Consider the following 25,867-nt stretch of genomic DNA (forward strand, 5'->3'; position numbering starts at 1 on the left):
TATACAGTGAGCTGAAGGTTACGGAGACATCTGTGTCGTTCCTATTAACATTTTAATATCTCACTTTCAGAGTCACTTCCACGCTGTTTAAGTAATGCGTCCTTGTATCTGTTTCACCCTCTCAGTTTCACCCTCTGTTTCTCTGTTTACTCTCAGGGATGAGCTGAAGGGTCTTCGGGAAGAGCTCACAGCTGAACATCAGGCAGAGAAACAGATGGCCCTGACACAACTTTCCCAGCAGAGAGACCTGGAGATGATGGCAGCCAGGGAGAGCTGGCAGAGGAAGGTGGAGGACCTCCTGGAACAGGTAACAAAGGTCACAGAGGTGACATTTTGTCATTTATACCTGTTGTCCACATTTTAGAGGTGTTTTCTACATTTTTGTAATATTTTTTCTCAAAAGTACACTTGTTTTCAGGATTCTTGTTATCAAAACTGTAACAAAACAAACATTTGTAAGAAAAACAAAAACAAAAAATGCAACAAATAAAGAAAACTTTTTTTTTTTAAAGTAGCAAACATTTGTAAAAATCAAACACAAATGTAATAATTCAAAACAAATGTTTTAAAAACAAAAATGGCTTGTATTTTACATTTGCTGCACATTTTTGTCCCCAGTATACTCTTGTTTTCAGGTTCTTGTAGCAGTCATATAGCTAAACAATTGTATTCCAGAAACAAACAAAATTGTACAAAAACAATGTAAAAACAAACAAACATCTATAAAAAAGCAAATATTTGAAAAAATTAAAAAAATGTAGGAAATCAAATGTTTGTAGAAACAGAAATGTAAGAACAAAAATGTATTGTATTCTACACTATTGTAATTTTTTTTCCCAGAAGTATTCTTGTTTTAGGTTGCTTGTAGCATAGACAGTTATATAAACAGTTGTGTTTGAAAAACAAACAGAAGTGTAATTTTTACAATTGTAAAAATTGTATTCTACACTATTTCCAAAAACAAACAAAACTGTAACAAAATAAACTTTTGTAAGAACAAACAAAAATGTAACCATACAAAACAAACATCTGTAAAAAACAAAATGGAGTTTAAAATGTATGAAAATGTTGTAAACAAAAATGTAAATCAAACAAATATTTGATTTAAAAAAAGTAGCAAATCGAGGTCTTCTGTATTTAAAAGAGCATTAACCTCTGTGTAATCATTCATTAGAGCAAAATAAGTTTCTGAATATCTTAATATATATGTTCAAATACACACTAATGATCATATGTTGATAGGACACCATGAAGATTTCTGAATTATTCGTTTTTGCAGCTTAATTTGAAACTTTTTGAACATATTAGTATTATCTTCATACCTTTTTTTATTTTAAAAGAGCAATGAAATTCATGTTTTCCATCAAATGTCTCCTTGAATATATTAATTATATTAACTTCTGAGACCATAATAAGTTCCATAGTAACTGTCTCTTTGAGTAACTGTCAACAGTGTATCTGTCAACATCTTTCATCCGCCATTTACTTTAGATTAACGTCGTGACGTATTGTCAACTATGGTATGGTGACCCATACTCGAAATTGGTGCTCTGCGTTTAACCCATCCAAGTGCACACACACAGCAGTGAGTAGTGAACAAATGCACACACACACACACACACACACCGTGAACACACACCCGGAGCAGTGGGCAGCCATGCTGCAGCGCCCGGGGAGCAATTGGGGGTTCGGTGCCTTGCTCAAGGGCACCTCAGTCGTGGTATTGAGGGTGGAGAGAGCGCTGTACATTCACTCCCCCCACCTACAATCCCTGCCGGCCGGGGACTCGAACCCGCAACCTTTCGATTACGAGTCCGACTCTCTAACCATTAGGCCACGACTTCCCGTAACGTGATGTTCTTTTAGAAATTCTGATGCTGTCAAGGCTTTTCTGGTCTTGTGCAATATCAGGAAAACTTGGTGTGACGGAAAATTGTAGATACTTAGTGTGTGCATCCTCATTTACCATGATGCCCTGTATGTTTGGCGCTGTCTGTAATGTGACAGCCTGCCTCCTGTAGTCTGTCTCTCTAGAGTCCCGTCACTGTCGCTTATGTCAACAGCCTCTAAAAGTTGCTGTGTCAGACATCTGTCAGCATCTCTTGATGTTCGTTGTCTATCTTTCGTGCTTCCTCAGGTCAGTGCCCTTGATCTCATGTAGGGATCTATACTGGATATCAATGCCTGTATGTCAATATTGGCCAGAGTTTGCAATTTGTTGTTGGCATCAGGCTGACATGAGCAGACTATATTAGCATAATGGCTTGTTTCAGTTCAAACTCTGTTCTATGAAAGCTTACTAAACAGTTATCAATCTTTTGTAATACACATTCAAATTAACTTCTTTAGTATGATTAATGATATTTAAAGAACACAATTAATTATATAAAAAATATCACAATTAATCATTATGTCCTTGCTCATTTGTGAATTCAGACAGATTGATAAATGGATTGCTATGGATTGCCAGTGATAGGTTTATGTTCAAAAATGTGTAATAAAATAAATAATATATCGACCCGATGGTGAAGGCAACTATTTGTAATATATATTTGATGCTTTAATCTGCCATAATAAATAATTGTCTAATAATTATCTTTGGTGCATTTTCTCAACATTTTACCATGATTCATTGATTAATTCATTTATTAAATTACATATTTTAATTGATTGACAGATGTTTTTCTGATGCCTGATTTTTTAAAGTAAAGATCCTACTATAGACTATTATTGCAGTAATTTTGAAAACAATAATTATATAAATTTGGTATTTAATTGATTATATAAAATCTGTATGTAATTATAAAAAAACAATAATTATCAGCCACAATTTCCATGCAGGTGCATCCCAAAGCAATGAAGGCTCTGTGAAATACTATTTCCTTCATAGTTCATCAAGGCGGATACACTTTCGTCTGTAGGGAGGTTACAGATTGATTTTAAAATCAACTCCAGCGTGGTTCCACAACCTTGAATAATCCTAGATTTTAAGTCCCTTAACAATTTGTTGAGACAAATCTGCATGTGAATTCAAATGCAGTGTAGTCCAGGCACTGAAGTCTGCCATGAAACACTCTCCTCTTGTTTTGCCCTCATTTTATTGCCTCAGTATCTATTTTCGGCCCACCATTTGCTGCATGCAGAGATTTGCTCACCATCTCCTGTTTATTTTCTTTTGCAAGACCTTTCATTATTATTTCTTTATCTTAGGCGTCATCTCTTTTTTATGTATTGAATCGTATGAAGATTAAGAACATTATTCCTTTAGTGGATTAGCAGTTTGAATTACATTACTTTTCTCATTTAGGGTATCCTGGGGTAGTTCAGGAAATGCTGCTGAGCAGTTCTGAATTAATGTATTTCACTTGCATAAAACTGATGATAAAGCTCAATGGAAAGACAGTAGTCAAAATTATTGTAATAGCATGTTGCAAGCAGTTGATGTCATATTTCATCTCTAATACAGGGCTATTTCTGAAAGGATTGCATTGCCATTTTTTATTTTCAGCATAATGACACATGTCTCATGCTGATTATAATAAATTATTTTAAAGTCAGTGTTCTTGTTTTTGTTGTTGCGGTGGCCTTAAATCCAAATGCTCCAATTTTCTCTTTTGGCTTCAAAATGCCTGCTTTACCTTCACCCAAATATAAGTCATCCACAGTTCACAATTTCCATCTCTCTGAGGGTTTGGTGTTCTATATGAGTCGTTTGAACCTGTTTTCTGTGCTTCTGTTGTGCCAGATCTCTCTGCTGAAGCAGAGCTTGGAGCTACAGATGTCGCAGTCGAAAAGCGCGCTGCAGCAGTTGCAGGCGCAGTTCAGCCAAGAGCGCGAGCACCTGGCGCAGCAGTTGCAGGAGCTGGCGCTGGAGCATCAGCACAGAGAGTGCCATCTGCAGGAAGCCCACTGCTGCGCCATGCAGGACATGGACGAAGCGCAACAAATTGAGCTTAGGGTACCTGCACCTTACATACAAACACAGACATGCACAAATACAAAATCACACAGAGTGACAAAAGCATGTGAAAATATGCTTTTCTCTCCCAAATGCCTCTGATGTAGATGTGTGTTTCATGAATCATGGACACTTTTGGCCCTGTGGACATTTTGAAATAAACTTTCTTAAAATATAGTTTTCATATTTTTTCAGTAATATTCAGATATTTAAGAACATGCTTAAGAATATACTTTTATAGCTTGTATTTTATTCATTCTAAATAATATTGTTCACGCTTATTATAATTTAACAAAATTAGAGCTTGACCGGAAATACTTGTGATATTTATTTTTTTGTTTTCATCACACATCACATCTCACAAATATTATGATTTGTTTTTGTTTGTTCAAATAGTTTAGCATTTTATTTTTATATTCTACAATTTTCAATTTATATTATTATGGAGGATTTTGATTGTTTATTACGGAAGCGTATCGCATTCACTAGAGGAAAAAAAATCTACTCTGTTTTTCTGAATTAACGAGTTAATTATCTCAGAATTACGAGATAATTATTCATTAAAAAAAGTTTTTGCTCTGTTTTTCTGAATTAACGAGTTAATTATCTCAGAATTACGAGATAATTTTTAATGGAAAAAAAAGTTTTTTCTCTGTTTTTCTGAATTAATGACTTAATTATCTCGTAATTCTGAGATAATTAAGTCATTAATTCAGAAAAACAGAGCAAAAACTTTTTTTTCATGAAAAATTACCTCGTAATTCTGAGATAATTAACTCGTTAATTCAGAAAAACAGAGTAGATTTTTTTTCCTCAAGTGAATGCAATACGCTTCCGTAGTTTATAGTTAAATTATTTAAATATTTATTTAAAAACATGCATACTTTATTGACCGTTCAGAAGTTTGGGGTGTTTTTAATGTTTTACGAAATGCTTACCAAGGCTGCATTTGTTTGATAACAAATATAAAAACCGTAATGTTGTGAAATATCATTATAATTTAAAATGAGTGTTTTGTATTCTGATATATTTTCAAATGTAATATATTCCTGTGATGCAAAGCTGAATTTTCAGCAGCCATTACTGCAGTCTTCAGTGGCACATTATTTCATTTCCTATGACATATGCTGATTTGATGCTCAAGAATGATTTCTTATTTTTATCAATGTTTTTATTCCGTTATCAATGTTGAAAACAGTTGTGCTGATTATTTTTAAATGGAAATCATAGTTTGTTTTCAAGATTCTTTTTTGAATAGTAGGTTCAAAAGAACAGAATTTATTAGAAAATCTTTGATCAATTTAATACATCCTTGCTGAATAAAAGTAATTAATTAATAAAAAATCTTACTGACCCCAAACCTTTGAACGGTAGTGTATGCATTACTTGTTTTTCATATAGTCGTGATGCCTCCTGCCTTTCATCCTGTATTGATTATCACCTTCACTGTCTCTTTTCCCCTTCATAGTACTGTACATGTCTGTTTCCTTTACTCTCTGGATTTGTCACCCCTGCATTATCACCCCACACTGAGAATCTCCACTGTGCATGACATCCATATGGTAAATTACCCTCCTTTTTGTCCTTCCTTGTCTACAGTCTACTCCCAAAACACATTATGCATATGAAAACATGTTTCTCATCAAGCACAGCTGTTGTTTCATTTCAGAATTGTGCATTACACAGAAAATTTTAAGATAGCAAGCCCAGACATTTGAAGCAGACACGTGATGCAGAGTCTAACAGGCTTTTCTCCATCTCCCAGGAAAGAAGCTTCTTTAAGCTGATTTGGCCACATTTCAGATTACTACGTCATGAAAAAAACATTAATAGTTGCTTTCATCTCCATTCTTTTATGTCAGCCCTTGAATGCGGTTATTGGCGCTGCATTTTAGAGTGGCTCTGTGGGTGGACTGTTTAAATGTCCTCTCGTCCTCCCAAACGTGGGGTGGCATGGAAGCAGCAGGATAAAGAGAAACTATCCACAAAATGGCGGAGTGTCAACAGCAAAACGGGAAGATTCTCTGATTAGATGATACTGTACAGCTTCATCTAATTAGTAACTAACCCACTGTATTGAAAATCCTCTTAATTCTTTTTCTTCTTCCCAAATTTATGTAGTTAATTCAGTCCAAATGGCTTAATGCAGAGGTTTACAGACTGCTCTAATTCTAATATGATGATCTCCTTCCTAAAATACCAAGTCAGCTATACTGTATAGGCTACTATATTTAAAGTCCTATATATGCTGTGTGAAAAATGTATGAAATTTTAATGTTTAAATATTAAATAATTGGCATTCATTTGTTTGTATGTTTTACAGTTAAAGCTATGGCTCTAAAAAGTATAAAACAATCATGATTAATGTCAAAATTTCCAAATTATGATCCACATTTGTTTTTGAATTTTGGTCTCAAAATTTTTTGAAAATGTAGAAGAAAACTCTATTTGCATTACATTAATGTTCAAAATATAACCGCCACAATGATGTCATCATAACATTCTAAATTGTGATTGGGTTTCATTTTAACATTAATTTGCATACTGAACTGTGATTGGTCACTTTTATTTTGGATGCGATTAATCAATTTGACAGCCCTAATATTTACACTACAGTGCAAAAGTTTGGGACCATAAGCTTTTTGAAGAAATTAATACTTTTATTATGCAGCAAGGATGCATTAAATTGATCCATTTTTCACATGTATCATGCTACAAAAGATTTCTTTTTCAAATAAATGCTGTTTGACTTTCTATTCATCACAAAATCCTGAAACAAAAGTATCACAGTTTCCACAAAAATGTTTAGCAGCACAAACGTTTTCAACATTGATATTAATAAGAAATGTTTCCTGAGAATTAAATCAAATAATAGAATGATTTCTGAAGGATCATGTGACACTGAAGACTGGAGTAATGACTAATGAAAGCTTAGCTTTGCATCACAGGAATAAATGACATTTTACAATATGTTAAAATTGAAAAAGCTTTTTTAAATTGTAATAATAAAAATAACAGCGACAAAGCAAAATCTCAAAACCTAAGCTTACCTAAAACTTTGGTAAGACGTTGTCTTGCAAGCTCTGCCATTTCCTTCATTAAATGCAAATCTATTTTTCTCATTGACACCTTTTGTTCCCATCGCATCATGTTGCATTCAGATGCAAATGTGGTCTTTTGTTTTATGCATTGGATGTGTGCTTCGGTATTTTTATGTCTTTATTTTCCTCTGCGTGTGTACGTGTGCATTTGTGTAGGAGCTTGAGGAGCGTCTAAAACAGGAACAGAGAGAGGAGTTACACGCTTTGAGAGATGCCCACAGACAGACCCTTGAAATCCTTCGGCAGCAGTCGGACCAGGAGCTACAGACTCTGCGCTTTGAGCTGGAGGATGAGGGCAAAGCCATGCTGGGTGAGTCATACGCTCACATTAACTACAGCACCACACACCAGCCTACAAGATTAGAGCCTTTTATGAGGTCTTTAAAGTCTTGTAGTATATTCATATACACAGTTATCATGACAGTAAATAGTCATTTTAAAAGCTGTTTTTATTCTAAAGTAACTCACAGTGCATTTATTACAGAGCAAATCTTTTTGCTCAAGGGTATGAGGATTTTGTTTAGCACTGGGTTTATTTTATGTTGTGTAGCTTCCCTGCGGTCTGAGCTCAATCATCTCCATGCCAGTGCCATTGAACACCTGCGACAAGTCCATTTGAAGGACAACAATGCTGCCAAACGAGAGCTGGATGACACTATTGAGCGCTGCAAAGAACATGTGAGCATTTCAAAGCATGATACCACACTGTATCTTGATACTAAACCCAACAGAAATGCCAGTTATCAGCAGACTTGCCATTTTGGGTTGGTGATGGATGCAGACTCTTGATTAATTCAAAAAAGAATGGTATTTTGATTTATTTTTTGTTCAAACTTACACTTGCATCTGGTTACTGGTGATACCCTGTATTTTCTCCATATTTGCATTTAGTAAGAAGCTTTTTCTCTCATGGGACCCTCTGACATCTCATGCATTGCAGATAAGAACACTTGAGCCTTAGCAAAACAGGCAGTCACACATGATATGCTTCATTATTCATCATTATTATCATCTTTTTCATTCATTGAAGTAAAGATGAAATATATTAGACATGCTGCCTTGGCAACAGCTCAAATTAAATAAGATTAAGTTGAAGTACTAAAACTAACTGAAAATAAAATGTAAGCTAAATAGAAATATAAAAAGCAAATTCAGAATATTAATACATATTATAATAGTATTTAAATACAACTAAAATAACACTGTTCAGATTTAGCGTTTTGTTCAGATTTGTCATGATTTTTTCTTTGGAAAATATTTCGAAAAACGTATCAGTGCTTTTTTGTCTATACAGTGAAAATCGCTGGGGTCTAATGTTTTTTGGATTCTCGATGATCTTCAAAATATCTTCTTTCATGTTAGACAGATGAAGGAAGGTCATACAGGTTTGAACTGACATGAGGGTTAATAAATGACAGAATTTAAATTTTTTGGATGATCTTCCATTTTTAAGTATGATCAATACTAATAGTGACCACTAATGAAACCAAGCAGAATACCAAAAAAATCCCACATTTGAATGGGAAATTCAGTGTGAGGGTCAGGAATTTGCTACCTGTCTGGATAAAACCTGATGCCAGATACAGTAGGTGCCCTTGGTTTGAAGACATGGTTGTATAAAGGCTTGAATCTGACTGAGAGGTGAAACAAGTGCCAGGCTATTATAAAATGTCTCTAAACTAAGCTGCACTTTACAGAAATTTGAAGAATAACCACGATGAATAAAAAATGAGGTACTGAATTCTGAATTATGGGAGAGCTCTTGCCGTGACTTACACCCCTTTCCCATTTTCATATTTGATTTATAATCCCCCTCTCTGTCTGTCTCTCTAATACACACTCATAGTCTCACTCTCTCATGTTCGTTTATCTTCAGTTATTACTTCAGCACAATTGAATCTCTTTTAATGTGACCTATATACATATTCTGGCACAAAATCTTCTAATGCTTTTTTAAGCAAATCATTCCAATGCAATGAAATGATAAAAACTGCATTTGCCGCCTCGTTTAGACATGCAGTCATCCATCTGTTAAAGTCGATATATATTATGTTTTTAATGTTTTTGTGAATTGCCTCTCCAGGAGCAAGACCTTCTAGGGCGTATATCTGACCTGAGGCAGGAGGTGAGCTGCAGGAAGAACCGAATAGCCGATCTGGACCATGAAATCCACTCGCTCAATGAGACCATCAGCACCTTGACCAAGGAGTTGGAGCTCAAAGGGAAAGAAGTTCTGCGGGTGCGCAGTGAGGCCAATCTGCATATCAGGTACCAACTTATTAACATGTGTTAGGATGTATTAACCTTTTATGAGGCTGTTTTAACTTCTAGAACTTATTGGACTGTCAGCACTCAGTCAAGCAACCGAAGATCTTGCTTCACTTTTTGATCCCATTCGTCCCTTTTCCCACATCACTTATTATCTTTTCTCTCCCTATCTCTGTCAATAAAATTCCATAAAGTCCAGAAACATAAAGAAACAGGAAATTGCCGTGCTCACAGTAATACTTTTAGGTTAAGGTTAGAGTACAAATAGTGAACAATGCCGTTATCCTGGTTTTTGATAGCCTCATTTTATGCAAAAAAGACTAGAGCAACTAACATCTTATGCATGTGTAGAATCTTTTTTGGCTTTCATGAGCTATTAAATTATAAAATCCTAAAGGTCATTCTAGCTGAACCAGAAGCTAATTTAATGTGAGAAGAAAGCAGACGGAGCTATTTCCCACGCAGAAGCCCACTGCCTTCAGGCAGAGCTCTCTGGTTCAGTATCATCTTGCATTCTTCTGTTCTGATGGTATAAATGCATCAAGGTCAGTGGGAAGTGTCTGGCAGATATATACAAACAAATTTCATTTGGTTTTATTAAAATGGGCTAATTTCTGGCTCATGAAAAGAGATGATATTCTTTGGGGAACTGAGGGAATTTGTTCTAATAAATAAGTGAGCTTGTGCGTCTCCAAGCGAAATAAATTTGAATGTGTTTGTTGTCCAGAGTATTTGCACATTTGTTGACACTACGTTCTTAAAAAGTTCCAAAAGAGGGTTTTTGCAGCAGTGCCACAAAAGAACCATTTTGGGAACCTTTCAGTATACAGTTCTTAAAAAGAACCATTTTTTTCTTAGTGTGAGGAACATTTTAATATTTCTCCAGCGTAGAACCTTTTGTGCAATGGAATGGTTTCATGGATGTCAAAGGTTCTTCATGGAATTTAAGCGTGTATGTAAATGGACAAACTGTTTTGGATATGTTAAATGATTTTATTTTATGCAGGGCTCATGAACAGGATCTTTCTAAGCGCCTCGAGAGGGAGATTGACGAGCTGAACGCTTCTCATAACAGAGAGACCCAGATCATGCTGTCAGATTTTAACAAAGCTCAGGAGCTGCTAAAAGACAAGATCTCTGCTCTGCAGATTCTGTGAGTCCCTTTATCTCACTTACAGACTGAATATCAAATTGAATTGAATATCAAAACACATCATTTTAATGTAATATCTTCATGAATATTTCTGAAGACAGCTAGATGAATCACATTAGCTCTGTTTCAAAACCTAGCGAGCTGCCTTGATTTCTACTACAGTATCCTTGCAAATTGGTCTTCTAAGGCTAAATGTACCTTGAATGTAATTGCTTCTCATGAGATCATGGCTGTGCTCCACACATAATGTTCTAAGTATTTTTGATGCTTATTAAAGTATTGCAGCAGAGTCTGATGTTAGCATGTTGCTTAGCATAACAAAATTGCATAAAATATATTAGGTGAAAAATTTAATTAGATGTGACTATTTTTAACAAAACGTTTTGCTGAACTGGTTGCAATGCATTCTGGAATTAAACGTGAAGGATATATGTGATTATGCCTACTCTAAAGGAGCATTCCCACTGACTGCAATTTGAAGTTTGGTGAAAGGGACAGAGATTGGTAGCAATGAGAATTAGCCAAAACAGTTCAAAAACAAGTCTGGTGGGAACATCTACTAGCAACCAACAGTACAGCAACATGGCACTTTGATGGTTTATAAATCGCTTTGGTAGTCTATAAAACTTCATGTTTTTTAAACTTCAAGCATGCCAATGCAGTGTTGTTATTGTTAAATACTAAAACTGAAAAGAAGATGAAATAAAATATAAATTTTCTACAAAAAAATTAAAAAATCTGAAATAAAAATTTGTTGTGTAACTACAAAAATAACTAGAAATAAGACTGAGATAAAAATCAGTTAAAGCTAAATACAAATATATATTAAAAACTAATAAAAATGACAAAAGCACATTAAAAATGTCTAAAACTTTCAAATATAAATATATTTTTATATTATAAATACTGTAACTGTGTATACGGGCCAAATTTACTAACCGTCTTTTTACCGTCTTTTGGCATTAAAATAGTACTGTCAGGATTTACTAAAGACGCGCAGTGAAGAATTAGCACTGAAAAGGCATGGACACAGTTATTTTTGTGCCTGACCTCATTGAATATGCATTTGTAGGCGTTTCCCATTCAGACACAAAATTTATGGGAGGAGAGTATTAAAATGAATCATGCAACGCGGTTTACTAAAGTTTGCGCTTGTCAAATTACTGGCATTTGTGCCATTATTTAACTTCCAAAAAAAGCATGCCTTAAAGCAGGCAGTAATTTGCGCTGCTCTTGGTAGATTACACTGGTCATTATGGATGTTCTTTAATGTGCGCATTGTCAGTAAATAACCCGCAGAATTTTCCCCTCCCATCATTATGGAATCGCGCTCTAATTTGCCCAGTTTAGTAAATCTGGCCCTAAAATAACACTGTGCCTATGATGCCTAAACATGTTGACTAGGTCGCAGGTTTCATGACAGAGCTATTGTTTTTACTGCAGTATAATTGTTAATGTGTATGTGTGTGGGATGAGCAGGTTGGAAGGTACGGAGGACAAGTTCAGGAATAGAGAAAGCCGACCGGAGGACCTCCGGGTGATAGCTGATCTCAGAGAAATGGTGTCCGAGAGAGAATCTCTGGTCAAGAAGCTTGTGGTAAGTGTGCACTGCAATGGTCTCTGGAGGTGCAGCATCCCGTTAAAAGTGATACGTGTACTACTGTTCTTTTAAATTTATTTTTTGTCCCAAAGCATTACATGTCTTAAGAAAAAAGTCAATATTAGTTCATGGATTTTTCTGCACAGGGCCTTACTGTGACTGTAAAGACTGTGCCTCCTTTGTTCCAGGATGACAAGAAGTTTTATCAACTGGAGCTGGTGAATCGAGAGCCTGGATTCAACAAGGTGTTCAACACCAATCCCAATGTCGGGGTCATAAACCCCCTTATAAAGGTTAGAGAGACACAGCCACACTGATCAAAGAGTACCTCTGAAGTCCACATAAATTGGATTTGATCTGATCGTAAAAAAAAAAAAGCACAAACCATAAACCTTTTTAAAAGCACTCCATTTCTACAGTTCATGGAATCCATGAATGTAATAAAAGAATACTTAAATGATTATGCCTTATGGGAAGTGTGTTTTACAGAGGTACCACTGGAATGGGATGTTCTGCAGAGACTATTAATAGCCTTCTACTGTTCTTTTAGTTGGTCTAACTTTTCTTTCTGTTGCGTAAGTTGTGTTTGTTCGATTTGCCATTGTCTGTGTCTTATATCCATGTTCAAACATCAAGTTCTACCCTGCTTTCCAAATCATAAGTTCTGTTCTGAAACCTAATGTGCTGCTTACATAGGACATACTGTAAAACCTCAAAATTGACCCATTTGGTGCACCCTATCAGCATTAGTATTTTCCCAGTTTCAATATAATCTAACATGTTTTTGAAGTCTCTTATGCTCACCAAAGCAGCATTTATTTATTAGATCAAAAATACAGTGAAAAGTAATTTTATGAAATATTACAAATATTTTATATATTATATAAAAAAAGTTTTCTTTATGAATATGTTTAAAAATGTAATGTATTCCTGTGATGCAAAGCTGAATTTTCAGCATCATTACTCCAGTCTTCAATGTCACATGATCCTTCAGAAATCTATCTAATATGCTGATTTGGTGCTCAAGAAGTCATTATTACCAATGTTGAAAACAGTTATACTGCTTAATATCTTTGTAAGGAATGTGATTTTTTTCAGGGTTCTTTGATAAACAGAATGTTAAAATAAACAGCGTTCTTCAGCGTTGAAATAGAAATGTCCTTACTGTCACTTATGATCAATTTAATGCATCCTTTGCTAAATAAAAGTATTAATTTATTTAGAAAAAATCATAACCAAACTGAACATATATATATATATATATATATATATATATACAGTATCTCACAGGAGTACACCCCTCACATTTTTGTAAATATTTTATTATATATTTTCATGTGACAACACTGAAGAAATGACAATTTGCTACAATGTAAAGTAGTGAGTGTACAGCTTGTATAACAGTGCAAATTTGCCCTCAAAATAACTCAACACACAGCCATTAATGTCTAAACCGTTGGCCACAAAAGCGAGTACACCCTTAAGTGAAAATGTCCAAATTGGGCCCAATATGTTGTTTGCACATGACGTCATTGCTGTGGCGCGAAATGCAGCTGAAGGTCAGGAAGTAATTTTTTCTCCATAGGAATCAGTAGCAGAAAATCGAGATACCTGTGTTTTGTGATTTTTATGAATGCTCAAACCGAGAAAACACAAGGAGCTTTTATCATGTACGAAAATGTGTTGTTCATAAGGGGGGAAAGGTCAAGAAATTGACTGAAAAACGTAGGGAAATGTGGCTTGTAAACCTGCGTCTTCTAAAGATGATGCACAAGAAAGCCCGCAAACAGTTTGCTGAAGACAAGCAGACTAAGGACATGGATTACTGGAACCATGTCCTGTGGTCTGATGAGATCAAGATAAACTTATTTGGTTCAGATGGTGTCAAGCATGTGTGGCGGCAACTAGGGTGAGGAGTACAAAGACAAGTGTGTCTTGCCTACAGTCAAGCATGGTGGTGGGAGTGTCATGGTCTGGGGCTGCATGAGTGCTGCTAAATGAGCTGTTCGAATGATGAGCAACTATTCCTGGTATTTCTTGCACTGGGGAGCTACAGTTCATTGAGGGAACCATGAATGCCAACATGTACTGTGACATACTGAAGCAGAGACTGGGCCGCAGGGCAGTATTCCAACATGATAACGACCCCAAACACACCTCCAAGACGACCACTGCCTTGCTAAAGAAGCTGAGGGTAAAGGTGATGGACGGGCCAAGCATGTCTCCAGAACTAAACCCTATTGAGAATCTGTGGGGCATCCTCAAACAGAAGGTTGAGGAGCGCAAGGTCTCTAACATCCACCAGCTCCGTGATGTCGTCATGGAGGAGTAGAACATTTACATTTATTCATTTAGCTGACGCTTTTATCCAAAGCGACTTACAATTGCTATACATGTCAGAGGTCGCACCTCTGGGGTTAAATGTCTTGCTCAGGGACACATTGGTGTCTCACAGTGGATTCGAACCCGGGTCTCTCACACCAAAGGCATGTGTCTTATCCACTGCGCCATCACCACCCCACTAGAAGAGGACTCCAGTGACAACCTGTGAAGCTCTGGTGAACTATATGCCCAAGAGGGTTAAGGCAGTGCTGGAAAATAATGGTGGCCCACTTTGGGCCCAATTTGGACATTTTCACTTAGGGGTGTACTCACTTTTGTGGCCAGCGGTTTAGATATTAATGGCTGTGTGTTGAGTTATTTTGATGGGACAGCAAATTTTCGCTGTTATACAAGCTGTACACTCACTACTTTACATTGTAGCAAAGTGTCATTTCTTCAGTGTTGTCACATGAAAAGATATAATAAAATATTTACAAAAATGTGAGGGGTGTACACACTTCTGTGAGATATTGTGTATATATATATATATATATATATATATATTTACATACACAATATAAATACACATAATATATAGTCAATATGTACCCACAAGCATGAATATTATGCTATATAATATAAGATAAACATTGGGTGATATAGTACATTTTTTATTTGATTGGACTATTTTTATATCATCAGTACTTTTTGTATTAAATGAAATAAAATGTATTTATAATAAACATTTCTCTCACCTTTATTTTTTACTTTTGGCACACACTTAAACCATATGTGTGGATATAAAGAATACATGCTGCCGAAACGTTTTATAATTAATTTAATAGCAAAATTAGGTATTTTACCTTTTTTAAACGGGCATTGCTTCAGGACTGCACCTATGAGAGTCAGCTCACTAGGTTTTGTAACAGAGCTATGATCTGTCATTTCTGTTCCCTGTCCACATTCAAAATTATGTTCATTACCTTGTCATCGTTGAAGCTACAGTTCGCCATCACCTCCAGCTTCCCACAATCCCTTTCTGTGTGTGTCCTTTTAATGTAGCATAAGAGTAGAAAACCTGCGAACACTTTCGCCAGCTCTCCGAACCTAAGCGTTGTTGCGGTGGAAGGGATGGCGGGCGGCTCGGTTCCGCCTGATTGCCTAGAGTCTGTCCCCAACTCCCCCATTCACCACCATGAGTTCAGGTCTAACAAACCTCCACCCCCCCCCCAACCCCTCCACCTCAGGCCGACTCCACCCGGAGGTGAGATTGTCCGAGACGTCCTTGTCCTCACAAGAGACATGCTTAAAACCACAGAACTGTCTTGCCATTGGTCGGATCACACGGTCTCAGTCCTAACGGTAGAAAAACCGTCAGTCTGTCTGTTGATTGGACGTTTTAATACGAGAACACGGCCATGTCTGTCCCAGTGAATTGTGGTTATGATCGTCTCACTCCTTAATGCATCTTGCCGGCGAACGGCACACATTAAAAATGTTTGTATTTAATGCTACTTTGATGTGCATGATAAATTGTACGTACCAATGTCCTTAATTGGACTGAAAGTTCACCTAAACTGTGTGTGATCACACAATGGCATTGGAATACCAATGCGAGCATGCAGTTGATGTCATCACATGTCATCAGTCACAAGTATGGCTCCACCCACTAGCTGTTATCCGCCCTTCACATTTCATGCATTTGTTGTTTTGTGGTTTTAAAATGAGCTATTCGAATGATGAGCAACTATTCCTGGTATTTCTTGCCTAGTGAAAATCAAGCACAAGAACATGTTGTACGCAGCTTTGGGCTGGGAGATAATATTAGACCGTTTCTGTTAGTGGGGCATATTTTATTTATCATTTAAAAGGAAGTACTTCAGCATGGTGCCTGTGATTTATTTGAAGCTTGAACAAGGAGGGCAGCTTCCTATTGGTCAAGAGACACTGCACTGTGTGCTACGGTAGTTACAGACATCAAATTTAAGAATAATTCTTACTGCCGCCAAAAAAGCAAAGGTTACTTGACTATAGTAATGACTACTATAGGGAAATAATGTAAATACACATGTACAGTGGCCACAAAAAATATTTAGACCTGATAAGAATTGCATCTATGCCGATATTTTTTACTTTTTTACTTTTATCTGATTAATGAACAGATTTAATGAAAATAATAAAAATAAAAATATCTAGCTCAAAATGTGCTTTCCTACAATAGTGTGGGCAATTACTTTTAACCAACAGTTGAGGTAATATTAATATATTTACTGTTGTTTGCACATTAATTCATATTTCATATTTTGTTAAGTTTAGATAATAATTTAAATCTGTTTTCCAAATGAATTGCTCAGGATCACATCAGAAATGACAAAATTATGTATTTAGTATGTTTTATTTACTGACAAAAATGGTGCAGGAGTACTTTGAAACTATTTTCCCTCAGAAATTGCTTGAGAATTTCACAAATAATAACAAAGAAATGGCAAGTAACACATTGAAATTAATATATTTCCAATATAAATAAGCTAAATATTACTTGAGATGCAAAATAGACAAGCCTTGTTTTCAGAGTTTATAGTTAAAACACGAACAAACATCTGCCAATGTGGTGTGAAAACTTTCAATTAAGTAGATTTTTTCTTAGCACATTGGCAGATATTTGTTCTTGTTTTAATCATAAACTCAATTTTGATCTGCTGCTCATGAAACAAGACTTATGTTATTTTGCTTCTCAAGTAAATTTATCTTGATTAAAAAAAAAACATTACACATTCACACTGTAAAACAAGACAAAAATACTCATGAAAACGTTATTTCCATATTGTAGTTGTTGAGGGCAGAGGTATTCATATTTTATTTTTTTATTTTTGTAAAATGAATTAAAAAGTAATGGACATATGTTGGAAGTTGTATTATCAAACTATGCATTGTTAATATAAGACATTTACATTTAGAGACTTCTTTACTTAAAAACATCTTTACAAAAATCTTAAATTTACCTTCAAGAAGCCTGCAGAAACTCTGAACTTCAAAAAAAAAATAAAAAAAATATAACCTTTCATTGGAAAATAAGAATTTAAAATGGGGGGGGGGGGGGGGGGTATCATTATGAAATAAATGTTTTTCTCAAATACACATTGGACACAATTATTGGCGCCCCTAGAAATTCTTATGAGTAAAATATCTCTGAAGTATATTCCCTTTCATATTCACAATTTTGAGCACTCCAGGGCAATTATGAACATGAAATTATCCAGCCATGGCTTCCTGTTTCACAGAGATATTAATAGGAGGGAAAACAAAACACATATTCCCTTAATCATCCATCACAATCAGAAAAACCAAATAATATATTTCTGATATGCCGCAAAAGATAATTGAGCTTCACAAATTAGTGAAGTGGCTTTAAGAAAAGAGTTAGAGCATTAACAATTCCCATTTCCACCATCAGGGCAATAATTAAGAATTTCCAATCAACATAAAATGTTACGAAACTGCCTGGAAGAGGACGTATGTCTATATCGTCCTAATGCACGGTGAGAAGGAGAGTTTGAGTGGCTAAAGACTCTCCAAGGACCACAGCTGGAGAATTGCAGAAAATAGTTAAGTCTCGGGGTCAGAAAACCTAAAAAAAAATGGTCAAACAGCACCTACATCGCCACATATTGTTTGGGAGGGTTTTGGATTAATTCTCCTAGCTCATCCAAAAACAAACTCCAGCATATTCAGTTGTCAGACACGACTGGAACTTCAAATGGGACTGGCTTCTATGGTCAGATGAAACTAAAAAATTAGCTTTTTAGCAGCAAACACTCAAGATGGGTTTGGTGAACACAGGGATAAAAAGTACCCCATGTGTACAATGAAATATACTGCTGTATTTTTGATGTTGTGGGCCTATATTTCTGCTGGAGGTCCTGGACATCTTGTTTAGACACATGGCATCATGGATTCTATCAAATAATTTACCAACAGATAAAAAATCAACAAGTGACTGACTCTGTTAGAACTCTTATAATGGGCCATGTTTGGATCTTCCAACCGTACAATAATCCAAACACAAACTTCAAAAACAACACAAAAATGGGCCACTGAGCACAAAACCAAGCTTCTGCTATGGCCATTCCAGTCCTCTGACCTGAACCCTGTAGAAAATGAGTGAGGTGAACCGAAGAGAAGAAGCACCATCATGGAGCTGGGAATCTAAAGGATCTGGAGTGATTCTGGATGAAGGAATGGTCTCTGATCTCTTGTCAGGTGTTCTCTAACCTCATCAGGCATTATAAGAGAAAATTTAGAGCTGTTAAACTGGCAAATGGAGGTTTCAAAAAGTATTGAATAAAAGGGTGCCGTTAATTGTGGCCAATGTGTATTAGAGAAAAACATTTATTTCATAATGAAATTTCCCCCCATTTTAAATTCTTATTATCCAATTAAGATTTTTGTGAATTTTTTAAATAAAAGATCAAAAGGATTAACAATGCAGATTAATTTTCACAGCCTTCTTTGATCATATTTACCAAGGGTGCCGATATTTTTGGCCATGACTGTATGTACACTTTGTCGTTCATTTAAAATGAGCGTTCCCTTCCAACAAAGCATAAAAATGCTAATCCAAATACATTGTCTTGATTTTAAGCAGTATGTCTGTTGTTTTATCATTTCAACCCTGCTTTTTGTTAAATATTTAGCTTGAAACGTGTTTGCGCTATCCTTCTTTAACATAAATGCCACTTCTAATCTATTACAATGACATTCAACCTGTTGCCTAAGTGTCTACGTACTTTTTGCGGCCACTTTTATTCTTTTTTCGGATAGTATCATCATGCAATAAAGTAGCAACTCAATGTGGAAGTATTTGATTAGAACATGCAAATTCTCTTTCCTTTAATGTTGCTGCAGTGTAACTGGTTGTGTTTGACTTCTCTGTGTTTTGTGCAGCCCTCGTAAGACTGAGGATTCAACTGTAGCACCAAAAGAACAGCAACCACAAGAGCTATTTTCACAGTACTTCTCCTTTTAAATTTTTCAAGACACTCAACTGAAGAGCATGTGAAACTGCAGTTTTCAATAGCCCATTTGTCTGTTCTTGATATCTCACTGTGAGTTTGTTATTTTCCCTTTTGATATGTGCATTTACTTGATTTAAAATAAGATGCACATTCATTTCATATAATATTCATAAATGTGTCTTTTCTGGATGGACTAAAACTGTTGGTATACCAATGTCTTGCCAGTTTTGAAATAAATTGCACAGACACTTATATATTTGTGTTATATTGTCTTCTTACAATCTATAAACCATCAATATAATAAATAAATAAAACATATCTTAAATCTATGCATGGTCAAAGGACTGCATGTCTTTTAAAAGAATCGTTTACCCAAATACCCTGTCATTATTTACTCACCCTCATGTCAGCCCAAACCATCTGTTATTTTGCCAATAAAAACAACAACTGTTTAAAAAAATATTAAAATACTTGTTGTCGTACCAGAACTGTTTATTCTAATAACAAGCTGTCAAATTGGACAAATTATATTACGTGATTTTTGAAGTCTTGTAAAGTCATAGGAACAGAACTAGTCTGAAAAAAAATTTGTTCACTCAGAAATTGCTAGTAAATTTGACAAATAATTACAAAGAAATGTGCCTCAATAATCATTGTTTTATTTACAACCTTGTATAAACTATGAAACAAATAGATTCTTTACATATGTTACGTATTTTATTCATAAAGGCATATAGGTTTGGAACGAGGGAGAGCTGATAAGACTTTTTATTGAATATTTTTATTTGTAGCTGAACTATACCTTTAAATGCACTTTAAGAGCTTTTTACGGTGTTTTTTGTGGTTTTATGCTTCAGTGACTTGAACGGGATCTACACATGGTTTATTTCTCGCTACTTTTGTTTGAAAAATTCAGTCAGTTGCATCATTTAAAACAAACGTTCTCTTTATTGGTTTTCCACATTTAAAAACATCCTTAAATGACCCATTTTAGCTCTCTCTTTCTCAGATCGTGTTCACAGGAAGTGTAAACAGACGTTAATATGTTAAGCGTACAAGCGTAATTTACCTCAGTGCTAACATGCTCTGTTCCTCTGAATGATATATGATTTCTGGGAGTGACATAAATTTTGCATTTCAACACAACAATTATGAGATTTGGGGGTGGGGGATATTTACATAAATGACTTGGCACTTAAAAGAATTGATGTTTGCTGTTGGGAGCTACTTTTGCCCGAAATTACAGGAATTTTTATGTTCATTCTTTGTGTTTTTGTGAACTACACCAGTTCAGATGACTGCTTCTTTTAATGTGAGGTCTACATTCATATACAAAACATATCTGAATTTACCTAACATACAATTTTGTTTTATATATATCAATACAAAAAATGAGATTTGTACTCATCCAAAGGTCAAAAATATGCTTTTTGTAAGAATAATGCAACAAACATAAAAGAAAACTCGGTGCTGCCCTCGAATCATTTCAGGAAATTAACATGTGTTGCATCATCAATTCCCCAAAATTGTCCAAGGTCTTGTACAGCGCGTCTTGCGATTGACCGGTTGTCATCTTTTGGTGTCACATGAGCAAGACGATGATGTAGATGAGCAGCAGGCAGATGAGGATGAGGGAGAAGTTGATGATGAGATCTTGTAGGTTGCGTTTGGTCTGCGGGTTCACTTCGATGTTGGACGCCCTCCGAATGGCTGAGCGTGTCATGTGCTGCACCCTCTCCATCCTGATGAAGACTGCAGACTAGTGGCAGTGAGAGGAATGGACGGATGGAGATGGTGGTGCTGTTCCGTTCTTGTGGTGCCTTGTGGTGAAAATGAGAGAAATGATTCTATATTAAGATGAGGAAACAAGTCTTAGAAATAAAAATATGACAGGTGATCACACTTGGATTTATTTATAGTAAATTTGTTCTGATTCTGATGTGTGCGGCTCAACCTTTATTTAAACCTCTGATGTATATTGCCCACTACAGTGGGCGGCTTTTTTTAACCTTTCAGGTTCTGATGTTACATCCTTATCTATTATTTTTTAAATCTTTTTGTATTTATGACAACATCAAATCAAAATAGCCTATGAAAGTGATGCATCAAACCACAAAAATATTTGCTACTATTTTCTGTTTGCTATAGAGAGGTGTAACACACTAAAAATACATAATTTATCATATAATAACATTAAGCTGTTTTCTTCTGTAAGCCATAATTCAATATATAATTTCGGGAAGAAAAAATTGTATTGTTTATATTTATCTATTTATTTATAGAAATTATGATGTTTTAAATTATATATTTTGTTAACATTGGTTAAAAATCTGTTTATTGGACTATATTTATATGTGTACTATAGTATTTTATACAAATTATGATATTTTTTTATTTAAAAAATCCACTTATTTATTGGACTATATTTATAAATGTACTATATATAATTATAGTGTGTGTGTGTATTATATATATATATATATATATATATACTGTATATATGAATATATAGGAATTTATTCTTATAAGATCAAAATAAAGAATTTTAGGGAGTAGGTAAAAAAAGGTAAAAGCTTAATGTTTATTATTAATATCTATTTATTTATTTATTGGTATATTTATTTATATTATATTAAATTAAATTATATATTATTATATATAAATTAAATACACATTATTTATTTATTTCAATATAAAGCAAGTTTTTTCCTTTCCTTTTCCTTCATGATTTCATAATTCATGTATTGGGAGTTCATGTAACTGAATAACAAATATATGAAGAGTAATGAAAAATACTACATGAAGATACACACTGTAAAAAAAAAAAAAGTTGAGCCAACTTAAAATTTGAAGGCAACCAGCTTCAGCAGATTTTTGAGTTCTCTCAACATATTTTTGTAGGAGATTCTCAACTTTTTGTTGTATAAACTCAATCTGCTGAAGCTTGTTGCCTTAAAATTTTAAGTTGGCTCAACTTTTTTTTACAGTGCAGTACCATGTTCAGTAGATGTTGTGCAAATTCAGAGCTTTCTTTATTATGGATTCTTTATTAATAATAATAATAATAACAACAATGACAATATGAATCTTACAATTAGATTATTAATTCCATGCATAGCATGCATTTGTCTTGCATATTTGCCTTTTTCCAAACTGATGTGATTAGCATGAACACTCTGTAGTGGCACTCAAAGTCGTACTCTTATCCTCTTTAGGGCACTCGTGTTAAAAGCTGTGAATGACATGCATTTGTGAGTGACGGCCACTTGTCTAACAGCTAAAGCTTTTCTCTTATCGGCCGTCTGCAGATATATGTGCTCAGTATTTCCAGACTTTGCCAAAAGTTCACGTACAGTCAGTCGAGCCACTCTAAATGTCAACACTTCTTTAAATTATATCGTAGTCAACAACTGATTATTGATACATTCTTTCAGGTCTTGCTTTCCCTTTACTGAAAATGATATACAAGTAATTCCAAGTAAGACATTCTTTGATTATTTTCCAGGAACAGCTTTCCTATTAACCAAGTTAATTGACCATTAAATAGACAACGTAGTTAGACTGTCTGTCTTTCTTTCTTTATCTGTCTCTCGATCTTGCTTATCTGGCCTCAGGAAAAGAACATTTTAGATGAGAAATTTCAGTGTATCGTAGTGCTATATTAGGATTGAACTTAGACCCTGTATCACTATTAGACCCTCGAGCACGGCACTTAAGTTGCTCCGTGTGGACAGGATAAACAAACATCAGCTAGATGATAAAAATAAAAATATCTCAGCAAAAGCAGAGACTTAAGAACTTGATCTCATTTTAAAGGCTCCAAAAGCCAGTGTTTATCAGGAGAGGCCATGCATTCCATTCCTGTGATCCAGTGACAATTATAACTGCTTAGCTGTAAAGTAAACACTAGCATCTGTGATCAGCTGTATTGAAGTTTAATAAAAAGCCAGCTAGATTTTGTTCAATTATACTATACAATGATCCTCCGTACTGGTTGTATAGTAAAAATAAATAAAACAAAGCACATTTATATTCCTGTGAACGTATGTTATAGTTCATAAAATTATTGTTTGACTTTGACCGACTGTTTTCAGTTCGCTGATTTGCATGGAAACAAATTCAATGAAAGTTGTATTTCAGTGCAGGATGCAAATGTGCTTTTGTTGTTCTTTAGACAGCTCATCCTCTGTGTCCTTCAAGTTTGATGTTTTTTCATTCTCTTTCACCGTTTTCTGATGTAAACTGCATGCAATCTCTATATGAAATCTTAATGTTTTAATATTAAAGCTAATATTTTGATATTATTTTACTGAAGTAGCTGTTATAATTCCGTTCGAGGGCTGTTAAACTTGATTTAATTGATTAAAAGCCTTTTTCTTACCCGTTAAATGGCAGCTGAAGAAGGAAGCAGTCCTTTCAGATAAAAGGTTAAGTGCGAAGCAGCCGGAGAATGTTGGATGTAGACACACAGGCTCTCAGGACACACTACAAAGTTTATAGGAAAGGGGTGGGGAAAACAAACGGGAGGGCGGTTGATGCAAAGGGAACAAATCCCCATCTCAAGATCACAGGACGGCCTATTATCTGCCCCTCCATCCAGTGTTTGTTGTGATGATACACGACTGATGAAGGAAGTCAATGCTGGTTCATTATCCTTCCAAACTCTGGTTTATAGTAAATAGGGAGGAGTGATAGAGCAGGATTGTTCGATTTTGCAATGAAACAAAAACGTATATGTAATATAACAACAGAATTCTTTTAACTTACGAACAATTCATGTCAATTTACAGTTTGCCCGTATAGTTTAGGGAATTTTAATTCAGTTATTAAAGCTATTCCTGTAACACTTCGTCAACTTGTCAAAAGTCATATTTGTTATAATTCTTTATTATGTGACAAACCCAAAATTAATTTTAGAAGGTGTTGAGCTAACTGAGAAAAAGTGCAATAACAAAAATATTTAGTTTTTATTAACAAAATAATATATATATATTTTTTTAACTCTATAATTGAGAATATTGGCTAGATAAGAGCTTGGTTAATTCCTTTTAAATATTGTATTAATAATAAAATAAAAGATTCTACATACCATTTACCCTTCTAAATCTTTCATATCAAGATTCTCTGATATTGATGATATATGCTGTTTTTGTAATAAGAGATACTGACTCGCTTATTTTTTGACTGTAAAGTCGTAAACAAGTTTTGGATTGATTTGGCAGATTTTATATTTAATGTAATGAATATTAATTATTGCTTTACTTTAAAAGATGTTATCTTGTATTATGAAAACAAAAGCAATAATGATCTAGAATTCATTGTTAACCCTTTTCTTTTATTAGCAAACATAAACAAAAATTTCTTAATTCATATCCTATGTTAAATTTGTTTGTTCTGACTTTTATATTTCTTCAATAAGACTGTTAAAAAAACAAAAAGTCTGTGAAATGTTTCAAATACGCTCTTCAATCCCCCTGGTACTTTGTAATATCCTTATTCGTTAAAATCGAATGAGCTATGCCCTTTTATTTATTTATTTATTTACTTATTTGTTTATATTTTGTATTGTTATTATTTGAATGTTACCCTTTTCTGCAATAAAAAAATAATAATAAATAAATATAACAACAGAATAAATACAAAAACAGAAGTAATTTTCTGGCTCATAGCATTATCAGTCTATAAAACATAAATATGAAAGTTTTTTTTTTTTTTTTTTTAAAAAGCCAAAAAGAAGTGCATTTTTTTTTATTTTCGATAAAAGCAATACATATAAATATTAAATAAATGTTATGTATTTATTCATATATTTTTATAAACGCTAAACTTTTTTCTGTAAGATCGAGATACATCATTTTGGGAAGAGAACATCTTATGGTTTTTATTATTTTCTAATATTGTTATTAAATAATAATATTTATGTGTAATTATTCTTATATTGCATATTTTATTAAAAGCTCTAAGAAGTGGTTTTAATTCATTTATTAATTTAATAATCAGTTTATTTGTTTACAACCTTGTGTTGTTTATAAACTATTCACTATTAAAGAGATTTTAAAAACAGACATCACAAAAATATTAATTAATATTAATTAATAAATTATTTAGTGAATCGGTAACTTTGCTTAATTTATCAAGTATTTTGTTATATCAATATGACATGCCATCCTGAATTAAATATCTTTTTTGGCGATTTATAAAAATGTAATGGCATTTTAGGGCTATTTAGTGGTCCAGAATATGAATATATTTAATCAAAATACTAACAGATTTACAAGAGAAAAATATGCATCTAATCACCTTGGTTTTCATTAACAATATGAATGTTATTAATCTTACAATAACATAATTGTGTGTTTTCTTGAGTGTAATATGAGAAAGTTTCTCATCTATGTAAATAGTAATGTTTTTCACATTTACTGTGGGTTCCAATACATGCTGTAAGTGATT

General features: G+C 34.3%; 3 protein-coding genes across 4 annotated transcripts in view; 2 read left to right on the forward strand and 1 right to left on the reverse strand.

Annotated features, from left to right (window-relative positions):
• Positions 1 to 19,870, forward strand: part of LOC306886509 (protein FAM184A-like) — a 29,908-nt gene extending 10,038 nt beyond the window's left edge. Inside the window, exons 9-17 of the mRNA XM_079443664.1 lie at positions 157 to 307; positions 3,746 to 3,958; positions 7,216 to 7,369; positions 7,610 to 7,737; positions 9,143 to 9,327; positions 10,334 to 10,480; positions 11,960 to 12,077; positions 12,269 to 12,373; positions 19,347 to 19,870. Of these exons, the coding sequence (XP_079299790.1) occupies positions 157 to 307; positions 3,746 to 3,958; positions 7,216 to 7,369; positions 7,610 to 7,737; positions 9,143 to 9,327; positions 10,334 to 10,480; positions 11,960 to 12,077; positions 12,269 to 12,373; positions 19,347 to 19,355 (1,210 nt within the window). The 3' untranslated portion in view covers positions 19,356 to 19,870. The remainder of the gene's footprint in view (positions 1 to 156; positions 308 to 3,745; positions 3,959 to 7,215; positions 7,370 to 7,609; positions 7,738 to 9,142; positions 9,328 to 10,333; positions 10,481 to 11,959; positions 12,078 to 12,268; positions 12,374 to 19,346) is intronic.
• Positions 1 to 25,867, forward strand: part of LOC306886541 (serine/threonine/tyrosine-interacting protein-like) — a 195,222-nt gene that overhangs the window by 147,654 nt on the left and 21,701 nt on the right. The window lies entirely within an intron of this gene.
• On the reverse strand, positions 20,066 to 23,880 carry LOC306886548 (phospholamban-like). 2 transcript variants are annotated; one of them, XM_079443734.1, is made up of 2 exons: positions 23,799 to 23,880; positions 20,066 to 21,264 (listed from the first exon to the last, which is right to left on the reverse strand). In XM_079443734.1, the coding sequence occupies exon 2, from the start codon at positions 21,156 to 21,158 to the stop codon at positions 21,000 to 21,002; it is 159 nt and encodes a 52-aa protein (XP_079299860.1). In that variant the 5' UTR covers positions 21,159 to 21,264; positions 23,799 to 23,880; the 3' UTR covers positions 20,066 to 20,999. The 2 variants fall into 2 exon arrangements, with proteins under 2 accessions (XP_079299860.1, XP_079299861.1); XM_079443735.1 differs by having other exon boundaries at positions 20,066 to 21,237; positions 23,799 to 23,855.

The sequence above is a fragment of the Barbus barbus genome (assembly GCF_936440315.1).
Source record: "Barbus barbus genome assembly, chromosome: 20".
In the NCBI taxonomy this organism is placed as follows: Eukaryota; Metazoa; Chordata; class Actinopteri; order Cypriniformes; family Cyprinidae; genus Barbus; species Barbus barbus.